We start from the raw sequence: 24,609 nt of genomic DNA, 5'->3' as shown, positions 1-24,609 counted from the left end.
AGGAGACTCCTGCTTCAACTTTTTTTTCCGAACCTTCTAATGTTTTACCTGAGCGTGTTGAGAAGGTTAATGTTGAGGCGCAAGGCTCGTTTTCTGGTGCTGGCGAACATTCTCCAATCCGCCCAGAGGAAACTCTGGGGGATTACTATTACAGAACTTATTCGGAGAAAGTCGCTTCCGATCTTCATGCCCCGGTTTGGAGTTTGAAGAAGGGTGACACCTTCTCGGATTGGCGCGTGTGCCAGGATTGGCTGCAGGGGGTATTTCCGCCTGGGCAGATCAAATTTCAAGAAAGCCGGTCCCACGAGCAAACTTATCATGCTTACCTTGAGGAAGCTGCCTCTCATGCATCGACCACTCATCGTATAGTGCGTGAATGGCACAGTATGCACAAGGAGTGGGATGCTTTCTAGGTATTGAAGAAGAAATTTGCTGTGGATGAAAACCTGATTGCTCAGTTAAAGGCTAAATTAGAAGCTGATCGAGCCAAGTTTGAAGCTGATCGGAAGACCGAGGAATGGTCTGTTGCCGGTTGGAAAAGGAAAGCGGAAGCTGAAGTTGCCCTCCTTTCTGAAGAACGCAAGAACTGGAGGAAGATATGTGAAAAAGATAATTTTGAGAAGATGAATCTCCGTACTGCTATTAATAATCTCAAGGCTGAGGTTGAGAAGTTGAAAAAGCAGGATGCGGAAATTGAAAGGTTGAAAAAGGAGAAGGCTGATGTAGAGGCTGCACTAGCAGAGGCGCGTTCTCATAGGGAGCGTAGTGAGCAACGAGAGGTACATACTTGCGCCACTCTTGCTCTTAGAGATAAAGAGTTGGAAGAACTTACTTCTTTGCTTTCTGATCAGGAACAACTCAAGAAAGATCTGGAACTTGCGCGTTCCGAGAAAACCGAGATCTCGCGCCGTTTTGAAGAAAAATTGGAAGCTTCTGAAACGGCGCGGGCCACAATAGAGAGTGAGTTGGAGCCCTTGAAGAATGATATTTTGTGGTTGAAAGTGCGTGGGATCGCTTGTGTAAGTTACTTCTCTCTTTTTATGGTTCTGCTTTGCGCCTTTCTTTTATTTACCTTTTGTTTTGCAGGTTGCTGAGTCGGTGTTGAATTCGGAAGAGCTGGATAAGACTGTAGCGCGTCTGGTAGTTGCTGCGCAGAAGGATGGCTATTCCCAAGGTTATACCGAGTGTTCTCAGCATGTGAATAGCACTTTGAGGGTTGATTGGGATACTAGCAAGTCCGCGACTTATGGTGTTAATACTGACGCTGCGCTTACAGCTTTGAAGGCGGAATTCAACAACTTACAACTTCCAGTTATGGATCTCATAAATGTGGCGCTGCAATCTGACGATCACGTGGCACAACTAAAGGAAATCTTTCTGGATGAGGGTGAATATTTAGCATAGTTTTTCTTTTGAAATTGTTTTGAACAATTTTCTATAGTTTTTGGGATGTGTATCATTTTTTGTTGATGCGCTGCTGCGTAAGAAACTAAAACACTGCCGTATTTGATAGTTTTTGGGGCGTATTCGTACGCTGATAATAGTATGTCATTGTTTTTTAGTTTACAATATATTGCATGAGTACAATTACTTTTTATTGAGTAAGGCGAATGAAGTTGGTATTAAGCTCATGTGTGAACTTATGGTCATTTGTGACGTAATCACTGACCATTCATGAGACTTTGTTTTGTAATTACCATAATGTTTTTGCACTTACTAAAAGAAATTGCATGCACTTTGTGAGAAAAAACACAATGATGATAGAGAGACTTTGCTGTTTATTTCTGGATAGGGCACAGAGGCCATTACAAAGTTCGCTAATATAAATAGACGAAACTTAACTTACTCTCTATTTTTCCCGCTGTATCTTGATAACCATGTTTTCCCGCGGAGAAGTCATAGAGTTGCCTTTTAAGTCTTTGCCCTCTTGCTTGGGCCCTCCTCACCCCGAGTTATCTGCTTTATTTATTTGCGCACATTTTGAAGCAAATGTGTGAGTTCGCCGCTCTTAAGGGCTTTTTCTATTTCTGTGCGCAAAGAAATGCAGTTGTTAGTGGTATGACCACTGTCTAACTGCGTATTTGAATTGAGCGCGAATTAGTTGCTCATGAACATCGCCTATCTCCAGTACTTCTTTGTTGTATCTGGTGATAAAGTCCTCCAGATTTTCGTCGTCGTGACGCCAAATGTTCATTACGTCGGATGTATCGCGAATAGAACGCCGTTGTTGGCTAAAATGTGTCAGAAATTTTCCGCGCAGATCTTTCCATGATGAGATTTTTCCGATTGGTAAGTTATCGAACCAAATTCTTGCTGCGCCGGTTAGGGTCTGTACGAATAGGTGACACCATAATGGTAGGGTCCAGCCCCCAACCAACCCTGCGCTTGTAAACACTCTTAAATGATCATCCGGGTCTGTCAACCCATTGAACTTTCCCACATTAGATGGTAATTTCGCTTTCTCAAGTGGCGCGAGAGCGATTTCCATGATGAATTTCGAATTTCCCGCTACTTCCGCAGGGCGGTAAATCAGATCGTAATTATGCGCGGCCTCAGGGTTGTAAACCGCACGAGGTCTGCACTTGTTGAAATCGGGCTGCAAGCGACTAAACACACTGGTATTCTCACTCACACGATAGGTTGGGTCAGATTCATCGGTGTGGGTGTTTCGTTGAGAACCCAGCCTAGTATGAACTTATTGTCTTCGGTGGGGGTGTAGGTCACCATGATACTCTCTCTGATGACTTCCTGACTGAGTGTATTCATTCCTTGATGTAGATATGGAGTAAACTTCTGTATTCTCGTAAGATGGTTCTTCCCGTTGGGAAGCATGAGCACAAGATCCTGGCCTTCGTGATTGGGTTAAGGGTGCAGTTTGTGCACACAGCTGTGTGTATACTGCATTTAGTGCCCCTTGAGACCTGACGTACCAGGAGATCGGAGTTTCTCCTGGTGGTAAAATTGAGTGAACAGGGTCTGCTGGTAGCACTCCTGGAGTGACAGGATCGTTTACTCGATTGGATTGAACCTCATTATCATCGGAGACATCTTCCGGGATTCCTTCGGTTGGACGTTGTTACCAAAATTCGGCCGAGGGCCGGTTTGTCGATGAGCTGATGTTTCTTCCATATGCAAATGGAATCAACGAAGTGAGTTGAGAAAACGAGAGAAAAATGGATGAAACAGAGAAAAAACGGTGGGCGCCAATAAAGAAACACTAGATAAACGACCGGAATCGAAATATCTAGGGGGTTTGGATCTGCATAAAAGGGGTTTATTCTCTCTCGTTTGATTCGATGTTACCGATCTTCTTCTCCGATAAACTCTGCAAAACAAAGCACCGTTAGCCTCGTCAAGGGGAGAAAGGGGTTCTCTCCTTGACCCGACTCCGGCGTGAGAATAAGTATGTGTTTATGAAGAAGAAGAAGAAGTATTGAAGAAGTGTGTGTAACTTGAATTTCATACCTGAATTGTTCTCACATTTATAGCCGAGAATTTTGGGCGGGAAAACCCGTTGGTGAAAAGTTAACGGAAGATGCTAACCCCGTAAGTGGTTACATTTCCTTCCGTTACGTTTCTTGATCCGTCGTGAGTGCACACGGATCGTGATTTAGATCTATGGCTAGGGGCTTGCCACGTGGAAAGTGATCAAGTGGAGGTTTTCTCTCCAATTACATGCCATCAGTGTGACTTCAGGGGAGCCTGGGATGGTGACACGTGGCCAGACGGTTATAACCGTCTGGTGGTGCACGATTGGGGTCTTCTAGAAGATTACTGTTGTATCTGGTGTGACTCCTTATCGTGTGGAGTCAGGTAAATAAATCCCAAGTCTGGGTATTTATTCAGCGGGAGGTGTTTATCTCAGGAATTTCATCCTTTGCTTATGGGGGAAAGCGCAAGGACTTACGATTTCCTTCGGGCACGCGAGTATTGTCTGCTATCCGTTTCTTTGAGCCTTCTTTGTAGGACCAGTGCGCGGCCGCGCAAGGTCAAAAAGGGGCTGAAAGACAAGGTTGTGGCTACATGTATTGCTTATTATTTCGTTCAACCCATTTTTGTCTTATGACCTGACCATAATATTTTACGTATTATTTATAAACCTAGCTAGACTGTAAACTTAACTGGCTACATGTATTGCTTATGGTCTCATTTAGCTCTAGTGCTCATTGATGGTATTTTTTTGAAGGTTTATATAGCTTATATAGTTACATGGGATATCTTCCTGAGAGGATATACTCATCTTCATTAGGGGTGCTTAAAAAATATGTATCTGAAACCATATCCAGAATATTCGAAATTTCGGATTCGGATATGGATTTCTAAAAACATAGGAAAATCGGCCGATATTCGAAAACTAAGAATAATAATAATAATAATAATAATAATAATAATAATAATAATAATAATAATAATAATAATAATAAATATATTACATGAGCAATATGTTTAGTCTGAAATATACTTAAAAATAATCAAATTCGGATGTGGATTTATAAAAGTTTTTTTTTTTCATTTTCAATGTTGGAAATTTGAAAAATCGAATACAAGTTTAGTTTTAATCTATGCACCAAATGGACTTTTGGATTTTTATAATTCAGAAATCAGTGTAAATATATGAATCTGTATCCAACATTTTGGATGTACGAAAACCAAATATCTGAAATTTCGGATTCGGATACGGGTTTAGATTTAATATTCACTATTTTCATATCCGAATTTTTCTAATCTTTGAAAACCAGATAATCCAATCTTGAACACCCCTAATCTTCATTGCATCACTCATAGATTATTAAAGAAGTTATTGATCCTAGGTATATCCTAACTTTAATATAATTTTTCTATTAGAATCTATATATAACTATTTTCTTTTATACTTTTGGGAAAAGACTAGTTTTGCAAGCCAAACATTGACACAAAGCTATAAATGAAGCCTTAACGAGTTTGCTGCATATCTTCCTAAGGAAGAAAAGCATAAGTTAACAAGTATGTTACTTGATCATGCAATACAATGAATTAAATGGTACTATGTATGCTCCCAATCTTCGATTTAGGAATATACGTTTTCATAGGATAATTCATAATTATGTTATGCATACTTTGATATCTAATTTTATATTATATATACGTCAATAAAATAATACTAATGGATACTGATTGAACACGGTCCTCCCATATGCTTGTATTTGGGTTTGTAGTTTTGTTGCTAATGGAGATGTTGAGTATTTTTTAGACCAAATGCACATGCATATTCATTAATTTGATTTCCTCCCTTGACCACGAACGATAGGTTAATCAATCATTACTTAAATATGGTTAATTCCTTTTTTGCCACCTAAAACACATAATATTATTTTGTTCAATATATTTTTGTCTTATGACACAACCATAATATTTTACATATTATTTATAAAAGTAGCTAGACTATAAACTTAACACGCTACATGCATTGCTTATGTTCTCATTTAGCTCTAGTGCTCATTGATGGCTTTTTTGTAAGTTTATGTTGCTTATATGGGATCTCTTCATAATGGAGAAATCGTCTTTGTTAGGGGTGTCTAAAAAATATGTATCCAAAATCCAAAATATCCGAAATTTCAGATATATCATTTTTGGATTCGGATATGGATGTCTAAAAATTTTGGATAATCGGATTATCCGATATCCGAAAACTAAATATAATGGTAAATATATATTACATGAGGAGTATGTTTAGTTTGAAATATAGTAAAAGATAGTACAAATTTTCAAATAAACGAATTCGAATATGGATTTATAAATGTTTTTTGGTTTTCAATGTTAGAAATTTTGAAAATTGAATACAAGTTTAGTTTTTATCTATGCACCAAATGGATTTTTTGATTATTTTTAATAAATTCAGATATCGTTTAAATATTCGAATCCGTATCCAACATTTTGGATATACGAAAACCAAATATCTGAAATTTCGGATTCGGATACTGATTTCGATTTAATATCCACTATTTTGATATCAAAAACTTTCTAATATCCGAAAACCAGATAATCCGATCTTGAACACCCCTAGTCTTCATTGCATCACTCATAGATTATTGAAGAAATTATTCATCCTAGGTATATCCTAACTTTTATTTAATTTTTTCTACTAGAATCTATATATGACTATTTTCTTTTATACTTCGGGGGAAAAACTAGTTTTGCAAGCCAAGCATTGATACGAAGCTATAAAAGAAGCCTTAACGAGTTTGTTGCATATCTTTCTAAGGAAGAAAAACATAAGTTAACAAGTAAGTTACTTGATAATGCAATACAATGAATTAAATGGTACTTTCTATCCTCCCAATCTTGACTAATTAGCAATATACATTTTCATAGGATAATTCATAATTATGTTCTGCATACTTTGATATCAAGTTTTATATTATATATGCGTCAATAAAATAATACTAATGGATACTGATTGAACACAATCCTCCCATATGACTTGTATTTGGGTCTTGTAGTTTTGTTGCTAATGGAGATGTTGAGTATTTTTTAGACCAAATGCACATGCATATTCATTAGTTTGATTTCCTCCCTTGACAAGAACGAAAGGTTAGTCAATCATTACTTAAAAACGGTTAATCCCTTTTTCGCAACCTAAAACATGTAATATTTTTTTGTTCAACCTATTATTTTCTTATGACACGACCATAATATTTTACATATTATTAATAACACTAGCTAGACTATAAACTTAACTAGCTACATGCATTGCTTATGTTCTCATTTAGCTCTAGTGCTCATTGATGGAATTTTTTGTAGGGTTATTTTGCTTATATGGGATCTCTTGTAGAATACTCGTCTTTGTGATTTTTATCCGAAACTGAATCCAAAATATCCAAAATTTTAGATATATCATTTTTGCATTCGGGTATGGATGTCTAAAATTTTTTGATAATCGGATTATCTGATATCTGAAAACTAAATATAATAGTAAATATATTATATGAGAAATATGTTTAGTTTGAAATATAGTAAAAGATAGTAAAAATTTTCAAATAACGAATTCGGATGTGGATTTATAAATGTTTTTTGGTTTTCAATGTTAGAAATTTTGAAACAAGTTTAGTTTTTATCTATGCACCAAATGGATGTTTTGATTTTTTTTATAAATTCAGATATTCGTTTAAATATCCGAATCCGTATCCAACCTTTTGGATATACGAAAACCGGATATATGAAATTTCGGATACAGATTCAGATATTAATATTCATTATCCTAAAATTTTTATATCCGAAATTTTCTGATCGGATATCCTAAAACCAGATAATCCAATCTTAAACACCCCTTTTCTTCATTGCATCACTCATAGATTATTAAAGTAGTTTTTCATCCTAGGTATATCCAATCTTTTAATTTTTTTTAGATTAGAATCTACATATAATTATTTTCTTTTATACTAATAAACTAATTTTGCATGCCAAGCGTTGATACGAAGCTATAAAAGAAGCCTCAACGGGTTTGTTGCATACCTTTTTAACGAAGAAAAGCATAAGCTAACAGGTAAGTTCTTGATCATGCAATAGAATGAATTGATTGATACTTTGTATGCTCCGAGTCTTGAGTATTTAAGACTATAAGTTTTCATAGGACAATTCCTCGTTATGTTATGCTCATTTTGATATCTAGTTCTACATTATATATGCATCAATAATATAATACTAATGGATATTGATTGAACATTGTCCTCCCATACTTGTATTTTGGAATGGAGATGTTTAATATTTTTACCAAATGCATATGCATATTCATTAATTCGGTCTCCTCCCTTGACCAAGAACGAAAGGTTAGTCAATCATTACTTATAATTGGGCAATTCATTTTTCTCCACCTAAAGCACGTAATTTTTTTTGTTCAACCTATTATTGTCTTATTACACGGCCATAATATTTTTATATATTATTTTATACAACTAGCTAGACTATAAACTTAACTAGCTACACGCATTGCTTATGTTCATATTTAGCTCTAGTGTTCATGGATGATATTTTTTGTAGGTTTATGTTGCTTATATGGGATCTCTTCTTGAGAGAGAACACTCGCCTTCGTTAGGGGTGTTACAAAAATCTGTATCCGAATCCAAAATATCCGAAATTCAAGATATCGCATTTTCGGATTCGGATATGGATTTCTTAAAATTTTGGATAATCTGAAAACTAAAAATAATAGTAAATATATATTACATGAGTTATGTTTAGTTTGAAATATAGTAAAAATTAGTAAATATACATTGTAGTTCAAGATAAGCCACAAGACAAGATACGGTGTCCGGTTTTTCTTTCAATGAAATGTCCTCCACAAGCATTACAGGCATGAGCTAAAGCCTATTACCTCATCACCTCATCCTGGACACACCTCTTGAAGATCTATTCTTGTGTAATCTTGAACAAATTAGGTTCATCCAATATGTATTGCTTGATTTGAAAGAGAAAATGATTTGTAGTAAACAATGGTAAAGTGAATACAACAAACTATTGTTCATTTGAAAATGTATCACGTGCCTGTTTCATAGATTCATCACCAATAAAAGAGATGTAACAAGTGATACACCACAGCATTTACACACCTTTTTTTAACTCTCACCTCAAAATCAAATTCTTGTGACTATGAAATCCAAAGAATCAAACCATATATTTACTAATAGAAAGACAAATTTAGAAGGGCTTAAATTATGAATTGTATATGAGCTTAAATTACACACTTTTGTCATTTGACATGTATCTCATTCGGGTTATGATGTTATGACTTGTATTTGGGTCTTGTAGTTTGGTTGCTAGTGGAGATGTTGAGTATTTTTCAGACCAAATGCATAAGCCTATTCATTGTTTCGGTCTCTTCCCTTGACCATGAACGAAAGGTTATTCAATCATTACTTATAAATGGTTAATTCCTTTTTCGCCAGCTAAAACACGTAATATTATTTCGTTCAACCTATTTTTGTCTTATGACCTGACCATAATATTTTAAATATTATTTATAAACCTAGCTGGACTGTAAACTTAACTGGCTACATGTAATGCTTATGGTCTCATTTAGCTCTAGTGCTCACTGATGGTATTTTTTGAAGGTTTATATAGCTTATATAGTTCCATGGGATATCTTCCTAAGAGGATATACTCATCTTCATTAGGGGTGCTTAAAAAATATGTATCTGAAACCAAATCCAGAATATTCGAAATTTTAGATATCCCATTTTCGGATTCAGATATGGATTTCTAAAAACATAGGAAAATCGGCTGATATTCGAAAACTAAGAATAATAATAATAAATATATTATATGAGCAATATGTTTAGTCTGAAATATACTAAAAAATAATCAGATTCGGATGTGGATTTATAAATGTTTTTTTTTTCATTTTCAATGTTGGAAATTTGAATAAACCGAATCCAAGTTTAGTTTTAATCTATGCACCAAATGGACTTTTGGATTTTTATAATTCAGATATCCTGTAAATATATGAATAAGTATCCAACATTTTGGATGTACGAAAACGAAATATCTGAAATTTCGGATTCAGATATGGGTTTAGATTTAATATTCACTATTTTGATATCGAAATTTTTCTAATCTCCAAAAACCAGATAATCCAATCTTGAACACCCCTAGTCTTCATTGCATCACTCATAGATTATTAAAGAAGTTATTGATCCTAGGTACATCCTAACTTTTATTTAATTTTTCTATAGAATCTATATATAACTATTTTCTTTTATACTTTTGGGAAAAAACTAGTTTTGCAAGCCAAACATTGATACAAAGCTATAAATGAAGCCTTAACGAGTTTGCTGTATATTTTTCTAAGGAATAAAAGCATAAGTTAACAAGTATGTTACTTGATCATGCAATACAATGAATTAAATGGTACTAAGCTCCCAATATTCTATTTAGGAATATACGTTTTCATAGGATAATTCATAATTATGTTATGCATACTTTGATATCTAATTATATATTATATATGCGTCAATAAAATATTACTAATGGATAATGATTGAACATGGCCCTCCCACATGCTTGTATTTGGGTCTTGTAGTTTTGTTGCTAATGGAGATGTTGAGTATTTTTTTAGACCAAATTCACATGCATATTCATTAATTTGATTTCCTCCATTGACCAAGAACGAAAGGTTAGTCAATCATTACTTAAAAATGGTTAATTCCTTTTTTGCCACCTAAAAGACATAATATTATTTCGTTCTAACCTATTTTTGTCTTATGACACGCCCATAATATTTTACATATTATTTATAAAAGTAGCTAGACTATAAACTTAACAAGCTACATGCATTGCTTATGTTCTCATTTAGCTCTAGTGCTCATCGATGGTATTTTTTGTAGGTTTATGTTGCCTATATGGGATTTCTTCATAATGGAGAAATCGTCTTTGTTAGGGGTGTCTAAAAAAATATGTATCCGAAATCTAAAATATCCGAAATTTTAGATATATAATTTTTACATTCGGATATGGATGTCTAAAAATTTTGGATAATCGGATTATCCGATATTCGAAAACTAATAATAGTAAATATATATATTATATGAGGAGTATGTTTAGTTTGAAATATAGTGAAAGATAGTAAAAATTTTCAAATAAACGAATTCGAATGTGGATTTTTAAATGTTTTTTGGTTTTCAATGTTAGAAATTTTGAAAACCGAATACAAGTTTAGTTTTTATCTATGCACCAAATGGATTTTTTTGTTTTTTTTTATAAATTCAGATCTCCGTTTAAATATTCGAATCCGTATCCAACATTTTGGATATTCGAAAACCAAATATCTGAAATTTCGGATTCGGATACGGATTTAGATTTAATATTCACTATTTTGATATCCGAAATTTTCTAATCTCCGAAAACCTGATATCCGATCTTGAACACCCCTAGTCTTCATTGCATCACTCGTAGATTATTGAAGAAATTATTCATCCTAGGTATATCCTAAATTTTATTTAATTTTTTCTATTAGAATCTCTATATAACTATTTTCTTTTATACTTTGGGGGAAAACTAGTTTTGCAAGCCAAGCATTGATACGAAGCTATAAAAGAAGCCTTAACGAGTTTGTTTCATATCTTCTAAGGAAGAAAAGCATAAGTTAACAAGTAAGTTACTTGATAATGCAATACAATACAATGAATTAAATGGTACTTTCTATCCTCCCAATCTTGACTAATTAGGAATATACGTTTTCATAGGATAATTCATAATTATGTTATGCATACTTTGTTATCTAGTTTATATTATATATGCGTCAATAAAATAATACTAATGGATACCGATTGAACACAATCCTCCCATATGACTTGTATTTGGGTCTTGTAGTTTTGTTGCTAATGGAGATGTTGAGTATTTTTTAGACCAAATACACATGCATATTAATTTGATTTCCTCCCTTGACAAGAACGAAAGGTTAGTCAATCATTACTTAAAAATGGTTAATCCCTTTTTCGCAACCTAAAACACGTAATATTTTTTTGTTCAACCTATTTTTTTTTCTTATGACACGACCATAATATTTTACAAATTTTTTATAAAACTAGCTAGACTATAAACTTAACTAGCTACATGCATTGCTTATGTTCTCATTTAGCTCTAGTGCTCATGGATGGAATTTTTTGTAGGTTTATTTTGCTTATATGGGATCTCTTGTAGAATACTCGTCTTTGTTAGGGGTATCTAAAAAGATTTGTATCCGAAACTGAATCCAACATATCCAAAATTTTAGATATATCATTTTTGCATTCGGGTATGGATGTCTAAAATTTTTGGATAATCGGATTATCCAATATCCGAACACTAAATATAATAGTAAATATATATTATATGAGAAATATGTTTAGTTTGAAATATAGTAAAAGATAGTAAACATTTTCAAATAAACGAATTCGGATGTGGATTTATAAATGTTTTTTGGTTTTCAATGTTAGAAATTTTGAAACAAGTTTAGTTTTTATCTATGCACCAAATGGATTTTTTGATTTTTTTATAAGTTCAGATATCCGTTTAAATATCCGAATCCGTATCCAACCTTTTGGATATACGAAAACCGAAAATATATGAAATTTCGGATACAGATTCAGATATTAATATTCATTATCCTAATTTTTTTTATATCCGAAATTTTCTGATCGGATATCCTAAAACCAGATAATCCGATCTTAAACACCCCTTGCCTTCATTGCATCACTCATAGATTATTAAAGTAGTTTTTCATCCTAGGTATATCCTATCTTTTAACTTTTTTTAGATTAGAATCTAGATATAATTATTTTCTTTTATACTAATAAACTAGTTTTGTATGCCAAGCGTTGATACGAAGCTATAAAATAAGCCTCAACGGGTTTGCTGCATACCTTTTTAAGGAAGAAAAAACATAAGCTAACAAGTAAGTACTTGATCATGCAATAGAATGAATTGATTGATACTTTGTATGCTCCGAGTCTTGAGTATTTAAGAATATAAGTTTTCATAGGACAATTCCTCGTTATGTTATGCTCACTTTGATATCTAGTTTTACATTATATATGCATCAGTAATAAAATACTAATGGATATTGGTTGAACATTGTCCTCCCATACTTGTATTTGGGGAGATGTTTAATATTTTTACCAAATGCATATGCATATTCTTAATTCGGTCTCCTCCCTTGACCAAGAACGAAAGGTTAGTCAATCATTACTTATAATTGGGTAATTCATTTTTATCCACCTAAAGAACGTAATTCTTTCTGTTCAACCTATTTTTGTCTTATGACACGGCCATAATATTTTCATATATTATTTTATACAACTAGCTAGACTATAAACTTAACTAGCTACATGCATTGCTTATGTTCTTATTTAGCTCTAGTGTTCATGGATGATATTTTTTGTAGGTTTATGTTGCTTATATGGGATCTCTTCTCGAGGTAGAATACTCGCCTTCGTTAGGGGTGTTACAAAAATTTGTATCCGAATCTAAAATATCCAAAATTCAAGATATCGCATTTTCGGATTCGGATATGGATTTCTTAAAATTTTTGATAATCCGAAAACTAAAAATAATAGTAAATATGTATTACATGAGTTATGTTTAGGTTGAAATATAATAAAAATTAGTAAATATACATTGTAGTTCAAGATAAGCCACAAGACAAGATACGGTGTCCGGTTTTTCTTTCAATGAAATGTCCTCCATAAGCATTACAGGCATGAGCTAAAGCCTATCACCTCATCACCTAATCCTGGACACACCTCCTAAAGATCTATTCTTGTGTAATCTTGAACAAATTAGGTTCATCCAATATGTATTGCTTGATTTGAAAGAGAAAATGATTTCAATGTTGAGTAAACCATGGTAAAGTGAATACAACAAACTATTGTTCATTTGAAAATGTATCCCGTGCCTGTTTCATAGATTCATCACCAATAAAAGAGATGTAACAAGTGATACACCACAGCATTTACACACTTTTTTTTAACTCTCACCTCAAAATCAAATTCTTGTGACTATGAAATCCAAAGAATCAAACTTGGTTTAGTATCTTTCTTTTCCATTAAATAGCTCAATTGCTATGATCCATGTAAATTATAATCTAAGCCCTTTAAATGTAGGATCTGAATTTATCCAACAAGAATCATCATGTACAAATAATGTGTGTATAAGAACCTTGCATAAGTTACTTCTTAGTGCATTGAAGGCTACTAAACAAGCATCATCATGTACAAACAGTGTGTGTTGTTATAAGAACCTTGCATAATGATTTAAAAAAAGCACTTAAGTCTTTGATGGTGCAAGTAGTTATAACGGACTCCTTTAATATTAGTTGGTGCAAGTAATGTGGAGATGATTTGGACGTTGGTGGGTTCAACTTCCATCCCCATTTAAGGGGTAACCTATGCTAGACAACTCTCTCTTTTGCGATAAAATGACTTTTTCCCAATTTAATACCAAATTTGTATCCGTATATCATTTAAGAACATACTAAAGTTGATTTAAACAAGGTTCATATGTAATAATCAAGATGCACAACCCATCGATGAAGATTTCAATAAACTCCCACACCATGCAAAAAAAAAAAAACCATCATAAATCTTTGAAACGTGTTAGGGGCATCACAACCAAATGACATTCTCCTATATGGGTATTGCCATATGGGAAAGTGAATGTGGTCTTTTGCTAATTAGATGAATGTTAATTTGATTATAAGTTAAATGTCCATCTAAAAATCAATAGAATTTTTGACCTAACTATTTTCTTCAACTATTTTGATCTAGAAAAGGGAGATGAAAGTGGTCCTTAGAAATCACAACATTGAGCTTGCAATAATCTATACATACTCTCCCTCCAGTCATGAGGCGAGTGGCAATTTGCCTTCTATTTGACCTTTTATCACTTTAATTTGTGCTTTCTTCAACACTACGTGGGTCAGACTCACCTAATCACTATTTGATATTGGATAGATAATTCTCACTTTTAACCATTTCAACACCTCTCTACTTTTGGGTTCAACCTTCTTTCTGCTTTTTGGCAAGGTTTGATGTTGGCTCGGTTATGATTATATTTATGCTAGCAGGTCAGTTTTTCCCTTTCAAAATCTAAAATCGGCTACTCTATGGCTGCTTCATAATTCAATAATGCCTCTGCGCTCCTATGCAAGATCTAGTGATCATTCATGTTGACTCGTTTTCGCCCAAGAATGCATGCTAGAGGTAATTTGTAAGCGTCTTCAGTTCAGTTTGGTGGATCTTTTAAAGAGGGCTCGAGCTTTAATTCCATTATGTCACTTAGACTCTCCATATTATGTGTCCATGGCTACATCGAGTGGAATTGTAAATACTTCTTCCCGCATGCTTGAATCACTCATCTCCCATGTATCACACGCGCCATTCACCAAAAGATTCTCTAGGATGTTGTTCACAATTACACTAAGAGTGTAAAATTAGACATTCCTGTGAACGTTATCTACCATAAAACATTAAATATCAACCAAAGGACTTGCAAAATTTTGAAACACTTCATTGTATTTCACTTACCACCACTAAGAAACCAACATGGTAATATACATCCTTCAACTTAATTATCAGATTAATTAAAACTCTTCTTGGAATATTTAAATACAAATCAGCCAACACCAAGATGGTGTCGGTATTTAGCAGCCTTCCCTGGCCTACGACATCTCCACATTAGCCCGAAGGCAACCCAAGAATGTGAGTTTAGAGATAGTGATTTTTGTTAAGTGTTTCACTAAATAACCAAGCTTAACAAGTGCTTCACTAAAATCACTAGGCTTTTATTAGATGTTCTAATTTTATTTAACGTTTCCAATAAAAGCTAAACAAAATTCAAAATTTAGCAATACATTGGTGATTCCAATAGCTTCATACATCACATTAGGCATAGGGTATTTAGTCATGTGCAAAAACCATTAGCGTATTCTCTAGTGTCATTTTTTTTAGTTTTCCATCGAGTTTTTTATCTTCTGGATCACAAAATCATATCGATCTACATAAAAATTATTGCATATACCCAGTGACATATAATTCCATGAATTTTATAATCATCAACACAATCTTGTGCCGACTAGAGTTACTTGGCCCATAAGCAGTGGATGGAAATCAAGAAATATCTCAACAATCCGGATCTTGTGATAAATGGCCACGAGCTGTTCAACCAAGCTGTCAAATTCCATCATTTGGGGCTCCGATTTCAACGTTGAAGATTTATCTCCAATACACAAAACCACTAAAAGTGTGACAATAGCTAATTTATTTATAAACAATGTTTTTGAGAGTCGGGTCAATCGTCGAACAAGGCACACCAGAGCCGTCCCAGAAAACTCTTGAAAAAATTTAGGCCTCGGGCGACGAAAAGAATTGGGCCCAAAATTATAGTTAAGGGTAAATGAATTACAAAAATAAAAGCTTAGTGATGGAGCAAAGACTCGACCTTTACATTATTTTGAGATGGTTTTTACCACTACACCACCAATACTTTCTTTGCATAATAAACGGATAAATATACTAAAGAGTTAATTACTGTTTTCGTCCCTTTGGTTTGTCAAAAATCACTATTTCAGTCCATTAGTTTAAAAATTGCGATTTCAGTTCCTGTGGTTTCACTTTCGTAACCATTTCAGTCCCTGTGGTTTCACTTTCTTAGCCATTTCAATCCATTTATTCTGTTAGTACAGTGACTGAAATGGTTACGAGGTGGACTGAAATGGTTACGAAAGTGAAACCACAGGGACTGAAATCGCAATTTTTAAACTAATGGACTGAAATAGTGATTTTTTACAAACCATAGGGACGAAAACAGTAATTAATTCCAATAATAAATATATACAAGCTTATAAAGATTTTTCGGGCCCTTTGAAATTTTGGGACTTGGGCGTCGGCACGGGTTTGCCGGGCCGAGAGCCGGCCCTGAGGCACACTACCGGGTCACTTGTTAGACCACACTAACAACTGACTTGTTAGACCACGCTAACAACTGAATAATATTATAACTAATTATAAGAAGATATTTGAATATTATATAAATTTTAAATATTTTTATAAAGTGAAAGTTTAAAATATTATTGTCGTGAGTGTGTACATAGAATTTAGAAGATTGTGGATTCTTAAACCTTTTTAAAAAAAGAAATTTAAAAGATTGTGGATTCTTAGACCTCTTTAAAAAATGAAAGGCTATTAAATCAGGTTAAGTATGTTAAGTGATAATTGTAGGTACATGTCTAGCACCTCTAAAACGGATTGAAAGGGGACATAATCAAGATCGTCATTCACAAATTTCATTTTCCTAGGATACTAACCTACGTTTGAATAAAGATAAAGAAGAAGACCAAGCAAAAAACATTGTAGAAAAAATACACAACAAAAATATGCTTAAGGCCCATCTAATTTTATATACCCACAATATCTTAACCACCTAGAGGCGGGTTGTTCTTTTGTATCTCAAGGTAAAACTTATGATTCTAAGTTTCAAACCTAGACGGTTGCTTTATTATAGTGTCTTGGTTCAATAATTATATTTTATCTATATCAAGTTATCCAAATATGTATTTATAATATTCAATTTATTTAACATGAATCAATAATCACATTATAAACTTTCCAAATAGTATTTGTTGTATTAGCTATACATGAAATAATAATTATAAGTAAGGGTGCAATCGTGTCGAGCTGAGTCCGAGCTCGGTCAGACTCAAGCTCGTTTTACTTATGAAAGCTCGAGCTCGGCTCGTAGATAAATTTTCAAGCTCGAGCTTGGTTTGGGCCGGCTCGTTTATTATTTCCTAATAATATATTATTATTATGATTATTATTGTATATATACTTTGGTTATTTTTTCATAATTTTATATATAACAATAGTTATTATTTAAATATATAAATAAAATAATATACTAACAGTAGGCTCGTTAAGGCTCGCGAGCCGGCTTGAGCTCGATAAGCGAAGCTCGGGCTCGGACTCGTTTATTAAATGAGCTTGTCTTTTAGGCTTGGGCTCGGGCTCGAGGTCGTTTAAGCTCGGCTCGTTCAAGCTTTTTTTTTCTAGCCGATCTCGAGTAGCTCGACTCGTTTGCACCCCTGAATTTTAGTTTTCTCTTATATTTACACGATAAAATAAAGTTTATTTATTTTATTTTTGCCAACAGGCCCATATCCCAGGCTCCGGCCTATCTATATTATATTATAATGCATGAGAGAGGGGTATTTTAAGATACCCAAAAAATAAGAACTTTTTCCCCCTTTATTATAGAAAGACCCCTAAAATGAGGGTAGTTCGGTCTTTTAAACACTATTTATTTTTTAGCCCCTAAACTTTTTACACTTAAATCCCTGAGTTTTTAACAAAATTATAGATAATTAGTTACAATTCACCCTTCCACAATAAACTTATAATTTTTATTACGTATTTTTAACATATCTTATAAACTATACTGTTTAAAAAAAATCCAAAGACAGCATGACGACCTACACATTTTTGTCGACGTTTCGATAGTTGTCTTGTTCAATATCGACGCACGGATTAAAAGGTACAAGTCGATAATGCTTTAATGTACAAGTAATTAATACTTGTGATCTAATGCGTTTAATCTACAAAGATGGGCTCCATCTATGCAAACAAAAACAAAAAAAAAATTAAAAGTACGGTAACATAAAATGAAGATATTATGTGTCATATTTTATTTTATTAAAACTGCCTAATATTTATACTTAGATATATCTTATAAAAACTTAAAACTAACCACAACAAACTTCCTAAATAACGGGGTGACAAATCTAAAATTAGACCCTAATGCACTTCTATAGTTATTACCATAAATGCACAACAGGACAACTCTATGTATATTGCTAAACAAAGTTAAAAAATGGGGGATACAGTTCTGAATTCAATTGTTGCTAAAAATCAAGCATGCGAGATTGAAAATTCTAAGGTCAGTTCTGTTATATCGCAACAGTGAATAATAGTTTTCTTCTATTTACTTTTATGTGAATGTTAACTTATTTGATTTTTCAGATTCAGTTGCATGATGCACATGCCAATTTAAACAACCCAGTTATCAAACAAGCTTCTAAGATATTGATTTTGCTGGTTTTTAAGTATTATTTTTGTGTGTATCTTTCATATTAACATGTTCGTTATGTTATTATATGTGTGTTTTATTGCAGGGATGATGATGATGATAAAAGTGTTGATATTATTTCTTATGGTGCAATGTTTAGTACATCCAAGTCTAATCTTCAATGTGAATTTAGTGAAGAGGTAATTTTAAGGTCTATTTAATCTTTTTTTAACTTTTGTATTCAATTTTTATCCTTTTAAGGATCAGAAGTTTGAGACTCAAAAGAAGAGATCCAAGAGACTCTCTGAATGAAAATGGAGTGAGGTTATTAATTTAGACGATTCTGAGGACAATGACAAAGAAGAGGAATTAGAAGATACTGCTGATTAAAGCACAAACCAGAAAACCCGATTAAAATACCTCGAGTGTCAATTCAGAAGCGGAACAGATTTTATGCAGTCTAATATGAAATACATAAAGTGTTTTTATGTTTTTTTCGTTTTCGGTTGTTATGTTTGATCAAGACGTATGAATAAAGTTTATTTTATATTTGAACTTTATTTTTGGTGTTAATATAATGAACTTATTGACCATATTAATAAAGTTCAAAATAAAGTTACTATCCTAAATTTACAAGTCAACTAAACTTATATAAGTTAATATCCTAAAGTTGCAATAAATGGATAATGCAGTTAAATATAGTAAAGTTGAAATTATAAAATATTGCAGTTATTCTTGGATATTAATCTAATATTTGTATTTCTTAATTGAAAAATAATAAAATAATAAAGTAATAAACTTTAATACTAAACTAAAAAACTAAACTTACTATGATATAAAGTTAATATAAATATAAACTCCTAACATCCTATTTTTATAAAAACTATTTTTAAAATTTTATAAAAATAATTTTTTATGTATATAAAAACGAAATTTAACAATTAAAGGTAAAGGTGTAAAACGTACTTACGAGTCAACTACTATTTTTTATTTTTATAAAGACAAAAATTTTAAACTTAAAGTTTATTGGATAAGTACCATGTGGATATTTAAAAAAAGTTATGAACATTAAAGAATAAAATTATAAATTTTATCATTTAACCAACAAAATAAACTTACTTTACAACTATAACAACTTATCTTTTATTTTTAGTCATTTGATTATTATTTGTTTATTAAAAAACAAACTTTACATGTGTAAAACAATTTTTTTACTTTATTTATAAACAAAACATTTTGATTTTATAAAAAAATAATTCTTTTATAAACATTTTTTGTAACAAGTAATATAAATAAAATACTTGAGAAATTTACAATCTTGACTAGATAAATACTAAATTGTGTTGTAATTTTTTAGGAATTATTAGTTCAACTATATTGTTATAGATAATATTAGTTAGTTTCAAAAAATTCTTTACCAACCTGACTAGATACATAGTAGATTTTGTTGCATATTTTTAAGGATTATAAGTTAAATTACAATCATATAGATAAGATTAGTTAGGAACTAAAAATCTGAACTTGGTATGATATAAAATAAAGATACAAACTCTTAACATCCTATTTTAAAAAAAAAAAAATTGTTCTTGAATTCTTATAAAAATATAATTTTTTATATATGTAAAAAATGAAATTTAACAATTTAAGTTAAAGGTCTAAAACGTACTTACGCGTCAAATACTATTTTTTTATTTTTATAAAAACGAAAATTTTAAACCTAAAGTTTATTGGATGAGTATTAAAAAAAAGTTATGAACTTTAAAAAATAAAATTATACTTATAATTTAACCAATAAAATAAACATACTTTACAATTATAACAACTTATCTTTTATTTTGTCTTTTGATTATTAATGTTTATAAAAAAAAATTTGTCTTTTGATTATTAATTTTTATAAAAAAACAAAACAAAACTTTACATATGTGTAATACTTATGACATATATACACCACAATAAGAAAACTACTAGAAACGAGTGGCGCAATGCAAAATGTCGTCCCCGCCGCATCGCGCGGGCACCCTGCTAGTTTCAATATATTTAATTATATTGCATAAATGGGCCAAGATTAGGGAGTTGAAACTTATGTCAAAAGTAGGCCAATAGAAAGATCAAGACGGTTCTTCATAATTCCAACGACTATGGATTTCATTATCAACCAGTCATCATGAAAGTTCCCGAATATCCTGTCCAGTTATATATAAATCGTTCATACTCCTTAAAGCTCACACTAAATAAAATCAGCAAGAGATCAATTGTATAAGTGAAATACCTGCTACGCAATCCAGTAATCAAGTTCTACATTCTTTCCACAGTTTCAACCAAACATTCTCAAATGTCGATCGTCCCCAGCTTGTTCGGTGGCCGAAGCAGCAGTGTCTTCGACCCATTCTCCTTAGACGTTTGGGACCCTTTCAAAGACTTCCCAATTTCATCCTGGTCTGATGTTTCAAGGGAAACCTCTGCTTTGGTAAACGCCCGTGTGGATTGGAAGGAAACCCCGGAAGCTCACGTGTTCAAGGCAGATCTTCCTGGGATGAAGAAAGAAGAAGTGAAGGTGGAGGTAGAAGCCGGAAACATCTTACAGATCACCGGTGAGAGGAATGTGGAGAAAGAAGATAAGAATGATAAATGGCATCGGGTTGAACGAAGCAGTGGCAAATTCACAAGGAGGTTCAGGTTGCCGGAGAATGCTAAAATGGATGAGGTGAAGGCGGCCATGGAAAATGGAGTGCTCACAATTACTGTGCCTAAAGAAGAAGTGAAGAAACCTGATGTCAAGTCTATTGAAATCTCCGTTTAATTTTTATTTTTATGAACTTCAATCATATTGTCATCGATGATCAAGTGTTTGTTTGTGTATGATTTTCTAGGGTCTATGTGTTGTGTGTTTCTCGGTGAATGGCTGTCATAAGTTGTATACGTTTGTGTAACTTGGATGATGATTGATGAATAAAATGTTTGTTAGCTTCTAAATTCGATTCGTTGCACTCTGATGCAAATATTACATATTTACAATGACAGAATGGGGTATACGAAGTCGTTCCAAGAGTGATGTTAAGAACCCACCCCCAGCTGCATTATTTGCCTAACTCCCCGACTTTTGATTGATATTTTTATTTGAATTCATTCAAATAGATATATAACTATTTTCGAATAAAATGTTTGGTACTCAAAAATACCACACATTCTCACGATTCCAAAAGTGAACGAAGAGGGACCAAGGATCTTCCTCTCAAGGCTCATAAAGTGAACACGCAAAGGTGTACTAGTACCAAAGGTGAGTTGACCCGTATCATTTGTGCTTTCATTGGTTTTTTTCATTTTTTACTTTCCTTTTGATTTGCTTCGCTTTCTTATCTATGAAATTTTCAGGTTGCACAGAGTGTTCTTTATATCGCTGGTTTGTGCCAGTGATGTTTGTGACTATACGTAAGAGTCAAACTACCTTGGTCATGTAAAGTCTTTTAAGAGTGATTTTCTCGGGTGTATTGCTCTTTCGTGTTTCATCAATCAACATCATGTTTGATGAAATGCCTATCATAAGTTGTATACTTCTTTGTAATTTTTTTAATGATGAATAAAATGCTTGTTGGCTTCTAAATTCGATTCAAAGTTTTTGTTGCACGAAGATGCAAAAATTACAAATTTGCAATGACAAATTGAAACTGTCATGTCATTCAAGGAGTTATATGAAGGACCACCATGCTTGAATTAATTAAAGTCTGTCAAGTCATTATAGGAATTACGTGAAGGACCACCATGCTTGAATTCAAGTTAAACATTTTCTTCTCTTCAAAGAGAGTTCTACCTCATTTCTTTCCCTTCTGTATCCACCAAAAGTCCTCTGCTTGCACTCCTAATCTCCTTTTTTTTTTTTTTTTTTTTTTTTTTTTTTTTTTTTTTTTTTTGCATTAATTGGTCTTTTACTGAACCATTCAGGAACACTGGTAGATATGTCATATTCGAATCATGCTTTCCCTGGTTTCTACCATAACCTTTTGCTTTAATTCACTGGTGGTTTCTGTCATAACCTCTTGAAGATAATGCTCAAAACAAGCTACCATTTTTAGGTCATGTGGTAGTTTTATGATTATTTAAGAAAAAATATCCCCTAACTAAATTTTGGGCCTCTTTTGACACCTTATCTTTACCTCTTTCCATCCTAGTTTTTTTTACCTAAGTCAATTCTTGAGTTAATTGCCAAAATCATTCCTGAGGTTTGGGCAGGTTTGTCATTTTCGTCTAAAGTGACACTTTTGTACCAAATTGCCTCCAACGTTTGTAACTTTTTGCCATTTTCATCCAAACCACTAACTTAGTTTATTTTTTCTGTTAAATTGAGGATATTTGGATGAAACTGCAAATATAAAACCACAGGGACGATTTTGGCAATTTACCCAAACTCTTTTAATTTTCTTTTATTTAATTAATTTTGTTACATATATAATAAAAAAATATACATGCAATTTTTATATGAAAAAAATAATAGCTTTGTCACATAGTTTTTATAAATTTTCATCCAACCCCTAACTAAGTTAATTTTTCTATTAAGGCGAAGAATGTTTATAAAATAAGAAAAAAATTAATTTCTAATTTTTTTTATGTGGATCGGTTTTATAAAAATAAAATCTACTTAAATCTCTAAATTTTATAAAACTAAAATGCTGGTGACCTTATTGAAAAAGGTCAAATAAAAAAATCTTATCATATGTACCAAGTTTGTAATTCATCTTCTACTCTTTTAAATTCGCTCCTAAGGAAAAACAGAAGCCAGTGCCCCCACCCCCCTCAAACAACGTATCGTTACCAAATCTTAAAATTACCCACCAAATCTTAAAATTACCCACCAAATTGTAATTATAATGCTATGAAACAAAAGTTTCTTTACTTAAGCCACTCAGAATAATTAGTTACCCTCATAATCTTAATTAAATAAATATTTTATTTCTACCAACATATTTCCTAGGTGCTCAACACATTAAAAAAATATGTAATGTTTTACAATTTTTTTTCTATCTCTACAACTGATAAATAGTAAAAATTGTAATCGATTGTTATGTGTTGCAAACCAATGACGTTTTCTCTTTATAAAACTAATTTATATAAAGAAGTTGTAAAGTAATTTCTGTCTTAATTTATAAAATTTAAAACAACCTTCACCATAACAGAAAAAATAAACTGAGTTAGTCATTTGGATGAACATTTATAAAAATTATGTCACAAAACTATTAAGTCGTATGCTTCTTCTGAATCGATGTGTCTCATGGATAAGTCGTATGCTTTCAGATGTAGGTTATAGACTTTCGATAGAGATCCGTAGAGTGGCTCAAGCTCCAAAGATAGATAACCATTCGAGGGGGTTAAGCTCTAAGAAATTTAGAGATGAAAGACAAAAGTTTTCTGTAATTTTTCTTCTTAGATTTCAGATTTCTTACGATGCAAAGTACAATAAATAATATAAGATAGCAAAACTAAAGGTTCCTAAAATCTAGGAGATAATGCATACAAAATAAAAGGAAACGTGGGAACATGAGAAAGAATAAAATGCATGCAAATAACTAAATAATGCAACGTGGATAGATAGTTGATGTGGGTTCATGGTTGTTAGACCACTTGACCGTATCAATTGGATATCGGGTCAATTCATGTGCTGGTAGCGGGTCAGACCGTATCTGGTCGGACCGTATCAACTGTCGCGCCCTTGAAAACGTCCTTGTCCTCAAGGACGGTATGAGAGCACCATTGGGTCACCATTCGACTCTCCCAACAACATTCGGTGCGGTCTCGACGTAGCTCCATGGAGGTTGCCAAGGTGGCCGCCACTCTCGACGTCCGACTCTACCTTCGCTTAGTTGCTCTAGCAATGGTTTGTCGGTTCGGGCCAGTGTAGAATGAACTACATTGCGACAGTAGGTTGGAGATGTATAAAAATTATGTGCATCTCTTCTACGTGATGCATAGACATCGACAAAATGCTTCAGAGGTGTCGTCTCTTGAACATTGGCTGAACCAAGGGTATCCATGACAACCATTATAACA

The 24,609-nt window shown here is 32.8% G+C and overlaps 1 protein-coding gene across 1 annotated transcript; it reads left to right on the top strand.

Annotated features, from left to right (window-relative positions):
- Positions 1-20,796: 20,796 nt before the first annotated feature.
- LOC110868413 (17.3 kDa class I heat shock protein-like) lies at positions 20,797-21,548 on the top strand. The gene has a single exon (XM_022117571.2). It carries the CDS (start codon positions 20,903-20,905, stop codon positions 21,368-21,370), a length of 468 nt encoding a protein of 155 aa, XP_021973263.1. The 5' UTR covers positions 20,797-20,902; the 3' UTR covers positions 21,371-21,548.
- The last annotated feature ends 3,061 nt before the right edge of the window (positions 21,549-24,609 follow it).

The sequence above is a fragment of the Helianthus annuus genome, chromosome 1 (assembly GCF_002127325.2).
Source record: "Helianthus annuus cultivar XRQ/B chromosome 1, HanXRQr2.0-SUNRISE, whole genome shotgun sequence".
NCBI lineage: Eukaryota > Viridiplantae > Streptophyta > Magnoliopsida > Asterales > Asteraceae > Helianthus > Helianthus annuus.
The sequence above is the reverse complement of the archived record's forward strand: the minus strand, read 5'-3'. Positions and strand labels throughout refer to the sequence as shown.